The sequence below is a fragment of the Neodiprion fabricii genome, chromosome 6 (genome assembly GCF_021155785.1).
Source record: "Neodiprion fabricii isolate iyNeoFabr1 chromosome 6, iyNeoFabr1.1, whole genome shotgun sequence".
NCBI classification, from domain to species: Eukaryota; Metazoa; Arthropoda; class Insecta; order Hymenoptera; family Diprionidae; genus Neodiprion; species Neodiprion fabricii.
Genome location: NC_060244.1, coordinates 6,342,494 through 6,357,518, shown reverse-complemented (window position 1 = coordinate 6,357,518; position 15,025 = coordinate 6,342,494). Strand labels below are relative to the sequence as shown.

At 39.6% G+C, this 15,025-nt stretch overlaps 3 protein-coding genes across 4 annotated transcripts; 1 reads left to right on the top strand and 2 right to left on the bottom strand.

The window, feature by feature from the left end:
* The first annotated feature begins 415 nt into the window (after window positions 1–415).
* LOC124185494 (cyclic nucleotide-binding domain-containing protein 2-like) lies at window positions 416–3,935 on the top strand. Its single transcript, XM_046576333.1, has 11 exons — window positions 416–487; window positions 880–1,306; window positions 1,387–1,563; window positions 1,638–1,893; window positions 2,087–2,191; window positions 2,292–2,476; window positions 2,580–2,819; window positions 2,962–3,099; window positions 3,198–3,342; window positions 3,465–3,642; window positions 3,726–3,935. Exons 2-11 carry the CDS (start codon window positions 1,217–1,219, stop codon window positions 3,862–3,864), a joined length of 1,653 nt encoding a protein of 550 aa, XP_046432289.1. The 5' UTR covers window positions 416–487; window positions 880–1,216; the 3' UTR covers window positions 3,865–3,935.
* A 1,041-nt stretch (window positions 3,936–4,976) lies between these two features.
* On the bottom strand, window positions 4,977–11,895 carry LOC124185492 (platelet-derived growth factor receptor alpha-like). 2 transcript variants are annotated; one of them, XM_046576329.1, is made up of 15 exons: window positions 11,876–11,895; window positions 11,382–11,536; window positions 10,911–11,064; window positions 10,595–10,715; window positions 10,123–10,298; window positions 9,877–10,046; window positions 9,605–9,749; window positions 9,235–9,359; window positions 9,022–9,172; window positions 8,654–8,881; window positions 8,372–8,540; window positions 7,869–8,163; window positions 7,327–7,658; window positions 7,135–7,240; window positions 4,977–6,998 (listed from the first exon to the last, which is right to left on the bottom strand). In XM_046576329.1, exons 2-15 carry the CDS (start codon window positions 11,526–11,528, stop codon window positions 6,357–6,359), a joined length of 2,961 nt encoding a protein of 986 aa, XP_046432285.1. In that variant the 5' UTR covers window positions 11,529–11,536; window positions 11,876–11,895; the 3' UTR covers window positions 4,977–6,356. The 2 variants fall into 2 exon arrangements, with proteins under 2 accessions (XP_046432285.1, XP_046432286.1); XM_046576330.1 differs by lacking the exon at window positions 11,876–11,895 and having other exon boundaries at window positions 7,869–8,130; window positions 11,382–11,537.
* A 506-nt stretch (window positions 11,896–12,401) lies between these two features.
* Window positions 12,402–14,836, bottom strand: LOC124184824 (platelet-derived growth factor receptor alpha-like). The gene is made up of 5 exons (XM_046574928.1): window positions 14,779–14,836; window positions 13,319–13,449; window positions 13,048–13,225; window positions 12,573–12,697; window positions 12,402–12,476 (listed from the first exon to the last, which is right to left on the bottom strand). Exons 1-5 carry the CDS (start codon window positions 14,834–14,836, stop codon window positions 12,402–12,404), a joined length of 567 nt encoding a protein of 188 aa, XP_046430884.1.
* Between the last annotated feature and the right edge of the window lie 189 nt (window positions 14,837–15,025).

Here is a 15,025-nt window from a genome sequence, read left to right as displayed (position 1 = left end):
AAACTGGGATTTTCTATCACAGCTTCGTCGTTTTTCAGCCATATATCAAAGATACCCTGATTTACAGGACGGTAGATAGAACAAGGCGTTCTTGAGAAGCTTGAACACAACGAACTATTAAACGGCATCTTACATTTCAATCTTCCGTCAACCCTGTAGCAGTGCCAAAAAAACCCAAGGATCAACGGATGCAGATGCTGGCACGTCATTCTTACGACGCCATTTTGTGTTTTCAGAGAGGACCGCGCATCAAGTGCGCTCGGTGCGGCAGAGTCGTGTACTAAATAACTCTGTGCCAATGTCTGGCCAAACTCTATTTTACGGAGTTTCGTCTCTGCAGACGACGCGAGACGCTTACCGAATTGCCGTCGGCCATGGCGTCAGGCGTTTCACTTTGAAACAACGCGAGAGACTCAGCGTCGAGATTATAAAAGTACCTTGCATTAAATTTATTGACTGACTGGGTCAAATACTTTCAACCGGTAATGTATGTTCTGTCCAGAATGATATCGAATTAATAATAGAGCGCTTTGTTTGAAACGTCAAGAGAGACTTACATTCGGAGGACAACATTCTTAACTGACCTCAGAACGTAAATCATGTTGTAATTTCCTACGCAAGTTATTGTTTATTGTTTACTCTGCATATTATTTGCATTCCGGCAATGATGGGTGGTCGTAAGCGTGACATTATAAGTTCCAAAGCTGTTCCCAATTACTTGCAAAGTTGTACGATATGTTCACTGTAAATTAGACATTTCGGAGGAATGGTTTTCAAACTTTTCCACTTCGTGAATACCAAAAAATAATATTATAAATGGACAAGAACAAATTAGGAGCACGTCAATAATCTGGCTTGTGGTTTATTTGTAAATTGCAGAGGCGATTTGCCGTGAGCATCAACCAATTAACTCTCCCCGCACTGAAATATCTGTAGTAACAGTATGCTCCAAGAACATGCAGTATTTATACACACCTATATTACCGCCAGAGAAAATGAAAAAGTTTGTTGAAGGTTGAAACATCGTTGAACATTTCGTTGCATAATTCATAAAAAGAATGCGTTGCTATGGAAAACTCGAGGAAAGATTTATTGATCAAACCAAAATGGCGCAGTGAGTTTTCCTTCGAAGTGATTCTAACGTTGACGTGTCGAGTTAGTGCGGATATCAATGAATTGCTCAGGCGCGTAGAAAGTGTAAAAATTTTACGTTAAAATGAGCCGAGCCAGATCAAATTCTCTTAGAGACATATTCGTAAAACCTACGGTTACGAAAAAAAAGAAATCGGAGAAAAGAAAGCCAATAGTACGTATGTATACTAACCACGTAGAGTTCAAAATGGAATTTCCGAGAAAATTGTTTGTAATACTTCTCTATTTACACAGCCGAAGAAACTGCAAGGTCGCTATCGTTTCCGTGCTGTAACACGGTTGGTTCTAGAGTATATGGAATGGATACAGGAAGTGCCTGTATTCGAAGAGTTTGTAGGCGACGACATAACAAAGAACGTCAAGATGGCACAGCGCAAGCGAGTACCTGAAAGAAAAAAGCTCACAATCAAAGTCAGTTCAATAATATTGGTCGATGTTTATTTATGACTTTATGGATGACCACGATGGTGTCATATCGTTTGCAGGACCGTTCGGTACTCCTTACCAACATACCTGGCAGATCGAAGGAAAATCGAGCCTACTTAGCAGTGCTTATGAGGAATCTTCAACCCTATAAAAAGTATCCAGAGTCTATGTGGGATCAAATTGCTGGCGTGACCGGTTACCAGTATTTTGGTTCAGAACGAGTTCTCGTTCGGCAAGGACACATGCCGCAAATGCTTTACTACATTGTCAGGGGAGAAGTCAAGGTGTCCAAAATTGCCGAAGATAGTGTTACCGGTTCGCATTTACATGTCACACAGTTTTTAAAAACAAATTTCTCGATTTGCCGTTTGAATCTTGAAAACATCTCTCAAAGGATCAAACGTTGCTTTGATACTTGTTTCTGATCGTTATAATTCCCAATATTCATATTTCTATCGAATAATGTTATTACCATCATTGTCGTTGTTGTTATTGTTATTTAAAACAGGAGACAGAATCGAAAGGGTTATGGAAACACTCGGCCCGGGAGACATGTTCGGTGAAGTTGCGATACTTCATGCTATTCCTCGATCTGCTACTGTAGTAACAAAAAGTACTTGAGAAGTAGTAGAGTTATAAAATCATTCGCCACGGCTTATAAAACGAATAGTGACATACAATGATTAACTAAATTCGTTTAACGTTTATCGCAGCCTCCGTCGATTTGCTGACCATAACTCGTGAAGACTTTAATGTAGTTTTGAGACCATGGCTAACAGAGCAGTGGGAAATTTTCAAGGATGCTATAGTTAACTTCAATTACTTCAAAGGATGGGATGAAGAAACTATGAGAGAATGCTGTATTTTGAGTAAAATTAGGGATTATCGACCTGACGAAGTAAATAAGCTTAACAGTAGAATACTAAGCACACGATTATAGTTGTACTGCAGAAACTGAATGGTTTTCACTACCAAATGATGTGAAATTAATGACTTTTCAGGTATTGCTGGGAGATGCAAAAGGTATGGTCAATTACGTGCATTTCATATTACACGGAAAGTGTAGAGTAATTGAGCACATGGTTATTCACGAGGAGCTTGTTGTCAATAAAGTCAAATACAAGCTTTACGACCCACAAGACTTTAAGAATTCAGAATCTTCGCATGAAGCTGAACCGACATTCCAGGACCAAGTTAACGAGGTCGAAACGACCGAACGAATCTCCAACTCTACGTTACAGGTCCACTGCCTACCTACATTTATCTTCCTAAGAAGCAAGAATTTGATTCGGAGGACACATATCATGATTATTGAAAAATTTGCAAACATTTCGAATCAAGTTTCTCGTTAAAATTGAAACGTTATAACACATAATGTCACAGCAGGCTAAACTTTCCAATAGCAAAGGACTCCAGTCCGTACCATCTGAGATCGATTACACGCAGTTAATGCTATCCAGGCGACCGATGAATGTGGATATGGAGAGAACAAGCATTTTTACGCTGACTCTACAGGACGTGGTAAGCTACTACTACAGATGATTTCATCTATAGTACCATATGTTTTTCAAACGAGTCTGTAAAACGAATGACAAATCATTCTGTAAAAAATAAATTAGGTAAATGAGTGGCACGAAATAACGGACGTGACTGAGATGCTAATGAAAGAACCATCTGCGACTTCACAAAAGATTTACCCCAAGAATGTTCGCACCGTTTTCATGCAGATTTGTTTATTTTATCGCGGTGCCTGCTTCGGTTTAGGTGAGTTGCTACAATTTTTTTGTTGAGTCATCTAGCCGCTCATAGGCAGTACGAGTCGTTGTCAAATCTCATGTCGGCACTGCAGACAATAAAATAACAGGTATAAGTGAATATTTGTGCAGGAGAAAAGATGTGCAACCGTCGGATAGTGTCGATATCACCGACTCGCTGTTTACTCGTTCCACGTTATTGGTTGCTAGAACACAACCGTGCTAATATCTGGGAGCAAGTCAGATTGTTCATGGATTCGAAGTATCCGACAACTGAGCAGCTGTTTAAAAAATTTGTCAAGAATCGCAGGTGCTTGCGTACAGTTTTACAAATTTAGTTATTATATTATTAATTATGTAGCTTATTAAATACTTTGTTGTTTCGTCAAACAGATGGATGACATACAAGAAGGGATTGTTACACCATATCATTGAGAACGGACGGAAGATACCAAATTCAACGACTATTCATGACGTACCTTACTCGATCAGAATTAGCGATGAAATAGAAACGATTGAGAAGATTGAATGAAATTTTTTGAACGAAAATACTTGATGATGCATAGGAAGTCGAAATGTTTATGTAATATAATATTCCAAACCTTATATAATCTGTATACAATCTTGAATATTCCATCCTTCAACTATTCGGTTTTTGGTTTTTCTTTGAGTATTCACAAACGTCCAAAGCTAATAATAGAAAGTATTGATCTAGCAATGCAATAATTATCTTATCAACTACGTGTTATATTTATACATTGTACGTATAGTTTTAATATCACCAGACTCAAAACGTGCCTATGAACAACACGTTAGCAGATAAAAGTAATAAATGAATAAATAAACCATACGGCATCGTACCAATAATGAATTTTATAAACTTGAGTTGCTATTTACTACAAATACATGTACCGATGAGTTTCTCTTAGATTTCGGAAATTACGAAAGGTGAAAACGTGCAGTCAATTCGACGTCGCGACGCAAAATGAGTCTGTTCGTTTTCCGCGTGAACCGCGTCTTGGACAATCGTGCGCGCAGTAGCGAAGTAAAATACTATGGAATATAACTTGCGGTGTAGTTTTTGAAATTACCTTCATTAAAACGTCCAACGATGACCAAAATAATAACGCAAGTAAGCTCGGAGCGATCCATTTCGTGACGCTGAATATTTCTCACTCTCTCGTAACATAGGAATTAATTTTACGTTGATACAAAATTTTGGATTGTTCAAACGAATTTAAATTTGGAAAACCGACTTCAACTTAAGCTGAGCTCTTCGGTCGGAAGCGACGACTATCGTATTTCAACCGAGACTGTTTATACTGTATAGCAATACTCGGTACAACAAATCATCGATATCCCCGCCACCAGTGCCTTCAATATCAATTACAGCTTCTTTTCCTTATTAGATGGCCTAAAAGGTTTGTAATCATGAACTTCGACCGCAGAATGACTAGGAGAATGTGCACTCTAATATTATCGTCGGAGCATATAACCATTGCCGCTAAAATCAACGATAAAATTTAAGATATACTCACCGAATCGCTATAACCTGGATGATATTTATTTTTGTTGCGTGGTAGAAGTCACTTCTCATTGCCAGTATCTGACTAGCTAGAAGAAAGTGTGATCGAAGGCGTAATAACTCCGCAAAGAATTTTCTTATTTAATTTATTTCATCGGTAATCAGCGACGATTACCCATTTTCCAAACCGCAGTTTCCGATTAATGAAGTCTTGCGCTCAGCCAAAGAAACTTTATGTTCGAGTGAAGTTGATACAATCATTTTGATAAAATTGATGGACTCGTTTCTGTCTGACTTTTACTTTTCTACTGCTTCATACAGTAAAATTGAAGTATATATGTAATGTGGCAAAGTATAATATCGTGTTTAATGTTGCCGGTCAATTACGATGAGCAATAATCGTAGAATCGATCCATCGATTCGATGCTGAACAATAAGAAAAGCAATCGAGAATAAAATTTTACCCACAAGTTTCAACCTTAGTAGGTTGCCCTGAAGCTCGGTGGCTTCATCTTGCGTGCTTACACTTCCAGTGATTTTATGTTAGGCTTTTGACTCTTCTACAATTTGCCTATTCTGTATTGCAGCTTTCTACACTTCGATATTCTGTGAAGCATGTTTTGCGTTTGTAAATATTCGATATTGTGATTTTTCCCCCACCGTTCTATTAATCAACGATATTTTACCTCTAAATCAAATTAAATTATTAAATTATAATTGTAAATATACAACTTATATTGGAAGAATTAAATATCAAATTATTCGATACATAGACAGGATAAACGAAAGGGATTACATGAACGGGTTATAGGAGATATTGTGTCGTTGGATGGTGTGTGTACAGGAAAATATAAAAAGATAAATTATACTCTCGCGTTCCGATATTTCCTTATTAACTACGCAGAGACCCACTAACGACGTACTGTGAGCTATTTAAATAAATAATTAAACCTTGTGAGCGTGATGAAAGTGATACAGGCAACGTCGATCTTAGAATAAATTAAAACCCTTGTGTGGACTACGAAAAACAATCTGTACTAAACTGTTGTGAACAAATATGGATATCTGGATAATTCTGTGACAATTTCGGGTTGCTAACGAATGATATGATTAATGTGGCGAAATAAGATGAAATTGAAGAAATGAATGTAAATTCTGACAACGACGTCTGCCAGAGGAAACTGAAGTAGCTTCGAGATACAGAAGGATCGATCGAGTACATTTCGGATGTGCAACTGATGATTGAACTCGTAATATTCAACGATAAGATACGTAGAAAGGTCAGAATCCGATCTGTGACGCGTAGATAATTTGTGTACTCGTCGATACGTAGTTAATTGAGTTTTCTCTCAAACTAATCCTCAGTTGGCATGAGAATTCACGGTCATAATTGCTATTCAAAATTTATAATTTTTAAATCAGTCCGAGACACGATGACAGTAGAGAAACAAAACGATTGCAACTCAAGAGTGAAGTATGAAAAAATATAATCAAATTTGTCACACCGGTATGCTGTTTTGACGATTCTTGCGTATAATTACGTAATTTGAATTATTACGGCTATCCGATGTGTCTTTCGCAGGATCAACCTTCGATTGTGGCATATCGATATACTCGTCATCACCTTTCCCGATTAACAGTGGTGATAAATTTTTCATAATATTCATTTGACAACTTGCTTTGTTCGCAAGTTTGTCCGAACTATTGTTTAGGAGAACGGATCGATTTTGTGAAACATTCGTGGCATTGCAATATCTATGATCCTCTTCAAGTTGACTATTTTTTGCACCCTGATCGTCCTTAGCAATCGAATGCTTGAGTGGAACGTCAAGAGCAAGCGATGGCGTTGGTTCGATACGTATTTGTAAATCAGGATTGTCCGGAGCATTTGTGTTCGGTGGAGGATACTCGAAGTGGGACGAATCGAGTTCCGGACATGGGCTGGAAATGAAAGTATCACGGATTTTCTTGCCTGGGCTCATGGAAAGATATTCCGTAGCTGATGAGCCATCCGAAGTTGAAACATGTGTAATGTGATCGATGCCATTTGGAGCAGACATCATGGTCAGATAATCAATTCGGCCGTCTCGGGAAGTTTCAATGTTGAAATCAGCATCCACGGTATTCAGTCGGAAATAATGCTGAAACACATCGACATATGACAACGAAACTTTCACGACATTTTTATGCACCATTCATTCCGGGGTCGAACGTTTATGAATTATTCGCTCGGCGAATGGATATTGAAGTAATTATTAAACGAACACAAAAACTCACCGTTTTAACCTCCTCATTCAACAAACTTCCAAACTTTTCAACCAGATCAGAAAACGTGGGACGCAAAGTCGGCTTTGCGTTCCAACACTTTAACATAATATCGTATCTGAAAATATATGAGAGAGATTATTCACACGATGGAAGACGTTTTGCATAAATCATTAACAAATAGCCTTGATAAAATACACTCACATTTCTTCGGTTGCGTATTCTGGCTTCTCCATGCGATATCCCTCGATTAATTTATCATATTGATCTTTGAATTCCAAACCCGGATACGGAGTATATGCCAGTGTGAAAAACTCCCACAAGACTATCCCAAAGGACCAAACATCCGACTGGGTTGAAAAGATTCGGTCTCTGATCGACTCGATGGCCATCCACTTCACCGGCAAGGGGCAATCTTCTTTTTTCGTATAATTTTTGTTGTTGTACAAGTTTCTAGCCAATCCGAAATCACAAATTTTTACGACGTTATCGTCTGCAAGGAGTATGTTCCTTGCTGCTAAATCGCCATGTAGAACCTGTGACGTACAATGCGTAAGATATGAGAAATCAGACAGATAGTACATTTCAGAAAAATTGGAAGCAACACCTGGTGGAAAAATGACACATATCTCTTGATTAGTTATCACGGTTAGCAATTATTTTTACACTCGGAAAAATCAAACGAAGCGAAGACGAAGACGGCTCCTGCACGATCAAGTTACTTTTGTTTCACGAAGTTGACTTACGTTTCTACTGCTGAGATATTCCATGCCCCGCGATACCTGCCAAGCCCAGCAGAGCAAGTCTCGTGTACAAACGGGATTTAAATTATGATCTGTGTAGTCGCCTCGGTAATTAGACCGCCATCCAGGCTGAACTGACGATGAATTGTAACCCGAATCTGCACCGTCAGGAGACATGTTTACTTCACTGGAATCTCCGTCATGAGAATGACGTCTTATTCTTGGTTCAAAATCACCATTGTGATGAGACGTCCTTGTGCTGCTGCTGCAGGAAAAGGATAACGGAGCATAATCTACCCTGTGGAATCAACGAAAATTATACGGCATTGAGCCACACGTCACATGTATGAGAAAAAAAATTGAAACTCACCTCGCAGCAAGCGAGATGCTACTGAAAATGGGTGAAATTCTTATGAATTTTGAGATGTGCTCTGATCTTTTACAATCAACAATAACTTCACTTTGTAGAAGCATGTGAATTGCAGAACTATGCATGCGTAACCTACCTATCCTGGCTTGTGATGCTTAGGCTTCTGGCCAACAACTCCATACCGATATTCGGATTGATTTTTTTTGTCAAGGGATCGATTTGGTCGATGAAGGTTGCTCGATGACGTTGCAGATATTGGTGTAAATTCCCGAAGCGGCAGTATTCCACGATGAGGTACAATTCACCTTTGGAAATTCGGTGCACGATAAGAAAGGATGCGAATTTTTCGCAGATTTTTGTTGCGACTGCGACGTGAGCCTTGCTCGTCAAAGTTGAAAGCAATATTTGTGAAGCTTACGCTTGGTGAGGATAGTTTTGGTGCAGGCACCGAGAAGATTGACGACGTTCAAATGTCGGCCGAGGTGGATCATGATCTTGAGCTCGCCCGAGAGAGCTTTCATGTAACTCGGATCCGTCGATCGTCGGACCATTTTCACGGCAACAATCGTCGTTTCACCCGCGACGCGAATCCCTCGCGCCTCAGCCTTCATCACGACGCCGAACGCTCCGCTTCCCAGTTGTTTGCCTGTCGGACGAAAGTTCGCATCTAAGCCACACGAATGTCATGCCTTACCTACGAGGATGCTGCACGCCCCGTTTAACCAAAGCACGTAATTTCATTCGGGGTTTCGCAGCTTCCTCGTTCGATCGATCGACATTGCGTACCAAGTTTTAGATCTTCTCGCGGAAATTCCCATTTCTTGTCGTAGGGTAACAACTCTGCTTGTTCATCCACGGTCAAGTCGGGATTCAAACACTCCAGTGCTCCCTCTTCGAAATGCGTCAACCCTGCGTTGAGGAAATCCATTTTCAGGCGCTGTAATACGTTGGTAATTTACATCACACGTTGATACACGGAAATCTCGAATCCTTACTTACTCTTTCACGGTTCACTTTGGCTCCCATACAAATAATGACTACGATGATGATGATAATGAGGCCACAGATCGAGCTGATCCAGATGACATCTTTGCGGGCACTTGGTTCTGCCGGTGGTTGCTCTCCTGAAATTTCAACGTTCGTCAATTTGACGCCGAAAATTAACGTAGCCGAAGCGATGCGCATTTTCTGTGACTTGGGACGATCCCACCTTCGATTTTAATCGTCCTCCATGCTTTCGCGATTTCATCACGATTTTCAGCTTGGCATTAATATTTCCGACCACGTCTGCGGCGGAAGTGCTTCAAGTTCGCACGCAAGAAAAGTTGTCGAAAACTTTCGAAGGAAACGCTCAACGAAATCTGCTTACCAGCAACGAGGATTGTCATGGTTGATTCGGCACAATCGATTTCATTGCAGCTTCTGCATGTCAGACCACCTGTTGCGTTGATCGATATTTTCAAAAATGAGAGGAAGCCAGTTGGGGAATTTTCTAACGACCCTTTTCTTGTTGGCTGAAGGGAGAAAGTTTCGGGTTATTATCGACAGCGGCTTCTGTGAATTTTAACTTACATCGCTGCTGGAACGAGAGGACCATCGGCCGAGTACTGGAATCAGACGGTTCTATCAAGTGGTACTTACCGGAAAAATTGTCTCGACAGATTTATTGTCCGATCGAGGACCGGCGGATTCCGAGTAACGCCACGTTACGTTTGGCAACGGGTACCCGGATATCCGGCAACGGAATTCCCGAGTTTCGTTTCGTTTATACGAAGGATTCGGAGCCGACTCGATCTTGGCAGTTGGTGGCGCTGCGAAATGAATCCGTTCGCGTCAACGTCGTTGAATCAGGAAAATCGACGACAAATATGAATTCGGTCGACTCACCTCGAACCTTCAATTCAAGTTCGTGTTCGTTCGATTCGTTCCCATAGTTGATGCGAATCGTATAACTGCCAAAATCAGCAATTCCCACATTACGTATTTGGAACGTGTGTTTTGTTCCGGATACATCGTGCGAGTACCGGGTTGAATTGGAAATTTCTGTTTTTTCCGTATCGAGCCTGTGTTCCAAAACAAATGTGAAGTTGGAATCAAGTGAAATTGAAAAATTGACTGTCAGATTTTCTGATGCTGCTCCAACTTAGGAAGTTTTCAGACTTTGAATACTAAAAAAATCTACCAATTGGTTCATGGGAAAAGAAATTTGAACTTCAGTGTGGAATTACGCATTGAACTGATTTTCTGAGCAGGTCTCGAATATTTGCTGATGCCCGATAGACATGGAAATTGTTTTAAAACTGTACTTCCCTCCACTTTGATCCGATTGGAAAAATTAAGCGTTGCAAATAAAGCTTACCATGTAATATTTCCTTCAGGATACGTGTCAATGTCAACTTCCCAAAGCGCTGTTTCTGTTGCATTTATAGTTTGGGTCAAGGGCGAAATGTCAGTCACATTGATGTACTCTTCATTAGGGTCTAGAATAAATCACAGTATGCTATACATCGATAACTTTTCAATGTAATATTATGCATCATATGCTACGATCATCGATTTGTGTACCAGATAACAGAAAAGCGCAGCTAAAAAATAATTTCTCAAGAAAAAACACGAACACTTAAGATTAAAAAGTACTAGTTCAAGTGGAGAGAGTTCAGCGATTATCATCTTACCATAAAACTGAATGCGCACTGATTTCAGGGCGCTATAGCCAAAAGCTCCTCCGGTCACAGTGCAAGTATATTCCCCGCTATCAGTTCCCTGCACATCTACTATCGTCAACACAGCTTCCTTTCTAATAGTATTCTCGCGCCGCAATCTCTCCGCCTGGAATTAAACTTTTTAGTCGACCTGGGGATTGAGTCGTGATATTTGACGTTGGACGATCGACGTTACGTTGTAAGAGCAGCGAAGCATAAGTTTCCGATACGAGCGTGCAAGCTCATCGTGTATTTCCGTTCGACAAAGTTTGAAAGGGTGTTGCCGTTTTTAAAGTCGTACCAATCGCTGATCAATCTGGTTCTTGGTTCTGCCAAGCTTCGATTACTCGTTATTTCTCACGTAAACGCTCGTAGCGAGATGTAACTTTTTTTTAATAAACTATTAGTTATCTATTGCTCAGTGCCGTTGGCAATGGGACTTACTGGTATCCCACCCGGGGCTTTCCACGTCAGGTAATACGTCTCCTCGTCCGGGTCATGAGTTTCATCAGTGATGTAACACCTTAGAGTCTGATTCCGCCCACGTACCAAGTGTCGGAGTTTATCCTCGTCGATGAATGGAGGTTTCATTTCATTTTCTGTAACGAAAAGTAACGTCACCAAAAAAGTGTGAAACTACGCGCTATCGCTATAGATCATAGCCTTGCTTATTCGCGCAAAGTTAAGAAATAGTGGAAAAAAAATTTCGGGGCAGTTAAAACTGCAACAAGATAGCATATAACTGTAGCATGTACTCATCTCACGCGATATACTGGCACGGATGATTTTCCGTACGAAAAATATGAATAAAAAATTAATTAGATCTGATTAAATAGAAAAGCGATTCTGAAAATCCCCAAAAAGCTGTCACCTGAGTGAATAGTTCATATACGTAATATCGAGTCACTCTCGTTGAATTTTACAATTACAAAAATTACATCGTTCGAATTATCCTGGGTTAGCGTAGAAAAATATCACCAGAAATCACCTCTAACTACCAGAGTGTATGATATCACCACTTTTTTATCATTATTTTTCTCGTGTTGTGGCAGTTCACATATGTAATTTCCTTCATCCTTCAAACCCACTTTATCTTTAATGAATCCAATTTTCGAGTCGAATCGAAAACCGTGTCCTGTCGCATTTTCCTGTAAATAAAAAATATTCGTCTATTACTTCCAGCGTAATTTTTGGGTTATCATTAACCTTTAACCGGCACCTTGGGATTGTTTGTGCCGTAAGGATTCTTAATCGTGATTTTCGTAACTTCAAAATACGAAATTGCGACTCAATTTTTCACTACCTTAAGATTGAAAATTATAGTTACGGTCTTTTTTATCTTATAAAAGACACTCGAGTGAATACCCAAAAGAAAAATTCACGTCAAAATATTAAATTGCTTCGTTACAGCCAGCAATTTTCGGTTGCAGTCTTCAACGATTCCGAGGTGCCAGATCAAGGTTGTTAACGTTCTTTCTTATACTGATGGCGTATCATCGCCCACTGTCTTGACTTTTGCTGGTACCGCGTTGGCCTGAACTTGAAAGTCGCAAGATCATCAGTTAACTGGACTCTATATTCATCCAGTTTGAAAGATAAGCCCGTGTTTCGAATCTGTCTGAAATGTGTACCTACCGAATAATTGTCCAGGAACGTTGGCGTGACGTCCGGCGACGTTGGCCGACACGGTATAACCGCCGAACTCTCAGGCGGTCTTATTATGTCCGCATTTGAAACATTAGAAGCAAATGGTTTTGACGCTGAAAGGAAGATGAATATCACTGTCACCGTGAATCTATTGCATATAATATAGAATATACCGAAGAATTTCGGTCATGCGGTGGTGAAAGTCCACCATGCGGTAAAAGTGAAACGAGAAGGATATCGGAAAAATGAAGATTTTTAGAAGAGCTGCGGACCATACTTCTCGGGCTCGGTTAATTACAATTAGCCGTTATCTTTCCTTGCAATATTTCGACTCCCACTATTCTTACGATCAATTGATTACAATTCGGAAACCTTGTTTAAAATACCGTTGCTACGAATCAGCAGAAACGATGTTTGCCGTGATTGTTTTTTTGCAATACATCTGGTTGCAAGTTTTTCTTACAATTTACGTAAACGTAGATCCAGCTGATATTTTCGGTAGGATGTTCGATAGTTTGCTCATCGTTCTGAAACTCGATTCCTTTCTCGGCGCAAGCGTACCATCCAGTGTCGGTTCCGCTTGCGTTACGAATATACAGCGTACAATTTTTGTTAGTAGTATCGCAATCTGCTTTCGGAGACTGAAAGTAACAATCATCCAACAAAATTATGACATCCGTTTACTTGAATTGCATAAACATGAAACTGAGCGTAGGTTGGAAAACGATACTTGCATTTTTATTTTGAACTTTCATGACTTGAAATTGAATTGGCCCTTCACCCAGACATGATATTTTCAACTCATCTCCTTCCTCGATAACAAGCTTGCTGTCAGGATACAACACTGGTTTCAATGCCGCAAACCCTGTACGAACATGCATTTGTATGAATAATGAGTCTGTTGATTTCCTGGCTACGATGGATGTACACCGAAGTGAGGGGCGGAAAAACTGTATTCGCAGCTACGAATTCTCCTGTAGCCTTTAACTCCAACGATATGAAATAACATTTCAGCTTTTATTGCTAGAATTATATTTGTCAAAATTGTACAAGCGTTGAAGTATCTCGTTGAAGTTCGCAATGTTAAATTCATAGAATTCATGCCATTTCTTTATTTCTACCTCGAAGAAAAATTGATTGGAGTGTTTTTGGTCCGAATTGAGTTTGAGATAAGTGGACTTCGATATTTGGAGATATATGCGACAATGGCGAAATCGACCAAGGTACTCCCTTAACATTTATCGTTCGGAAAGAGTGTGACGTTATTTTCATACGAAAATAGTCAGTCACCACATCCAGCGGATGTTTTGGGTGAAGGCACTTGTCTGGTAAAGGAAAATTAAATTGCAAGGCGTTTAAGAGAACAGTAAGAGATTTCATACATGGCGCGTGCGTCTTTTCTACGTAATAAAAACCACTTTCACAATACCTAATACAGGTTTCACGTGAAAAACCGACCATTTAATGTTAATAGAAAATGTTTGTTTTCAAAATATTCTATAATGCCTTCAAGCGTTTTGCGCATTGAGAATATACTTGACAATATTTGATGAACTGAGTCATTCTTTTTCCTGCAAAATATTTTAGGACTAGCTCTTATCGCTTGTGGAAACTTTAAAAGGAAAGCGTTGTCGTCTTCGACCGCACGGTAACTTATTCCGGATGAAGTTCGCGTCAAAGCTAATTGCAAAATTAACTTTGGACGTTTCCACACTATCCATAAAAAATTTTTAGCCTTGTGATAAACCTGCACTGATTTTCGAATACATCCATAGAACGCAGTGAGTTCTTGGGAACAATAAAATTTAGAATTCTACCCTCGACGATAAAAGCTTGATTTCCGAAAAATTGTCATGCACAAATCTAACGAATGTTTATCACAGTTTTATTCAGTATTTCCGACCTCTTAAAATAAGCTCAAAATTCTTACGTGTATGTGGTCAAAGAATTTTGAGAAAGAAACGTAGACTTTTCCCTTTCATCCAAATAAAACAATGCATCGTGACTGCCTATCATTCTGTATGATAATACTGTGAGATTTAAACATATCCAAACGTGCTGAAACTAGTAAAGAAAAAGCCACATTTTCGGGGCAATAGCCATGTGAAGAAATTGTGCAGTTACCTTGTCAATCCCACACTGCGCTAAAAAGATAAGCGTACTCGCTATATTTGATTGGAATTTTTTAACTTACCTTCATGCAGTCCAGATATAACGAAGACGGCGACGCAGGCAGACGTAATGCACTTCATTTCGATCGGCCAAGTGCTTACCTCTTTTCAAATTTTAAAACTTCTCCAATTGAAAAGAATTCACTTTAAATTGAGAAAAGCTGAACGACCCACAGCAATGACTGTTTGACGACATCAGAAACCGATTGACGGTGCTGTAATTGACGGAAAATAAATTTACCGAATCCCCTCCCTCGTGTACCTCTTATC

Bases quoted from the DNA above. Each gene is read 5' to 3' on its own strand.
- LOC124185494 (XM_046576333.1), top strand. From the start codon at position 1,217: ATGAGCCGAGCCAGATCAAATTCTCTTAGAGACATATTCGTAAAACCT. The intron at 2,477-2,579 runs GTAAATAAGCTT...ATGACTTTTCAG, and splicing joins GGGATTATCGACCTGACGAA to GTATTGCTGGGAGATGCAAA. The intron at 3,643-3,725 runs GTGCTTGCGTAC...TTCGTCAAACAG, and splicing joins AAATTTGTCAAGAATCGCAG to ATGGATGACATACAAGAAGG.
- LOC124184824 (XM_046574928.1), bottom strand. From the start codon at position 14,836: ATGAAGTGCATTACGTCTGCCTGCGTCGCCGTCTTCGTTATATCTGGA. The intron at 13,450-14,778 runs GTAAGTTAAAAA...ATGTTCGTACAG, and splicing joins TATATCTGGACTGCATGAAG to GGTTTGCGGCATTGAAACCA. The intron at 12,698-13,047 runs GTAAGAAAAACT...TCTTCCTTTCAG, and splicing joins GATCTACGTTTACGTAAATT to CGTCAAAACCATTTGCTTCT.
- LOC124185492 (XM_046576329.1), bottom strand. From the start codon at position 11,528: ATGAAACCTCCATTCATCGACGAGGATAAACTCCGACACTTGGTACGT. The intron at 9,360-9,604 runs GTAAGCAGATTT...TTGAAATTTCAG, and splicing joins CATGACAATCCTCGTTGCTG to GAGAGCAACCACCGGCAGAA. The intron at 7,241-7,326 runs GTGAGTGTATTT...ATATATTTTCAG, and splicing joins GAATACGCAACCGAAGAAAT to ATACGATATTATGTTAAAGT.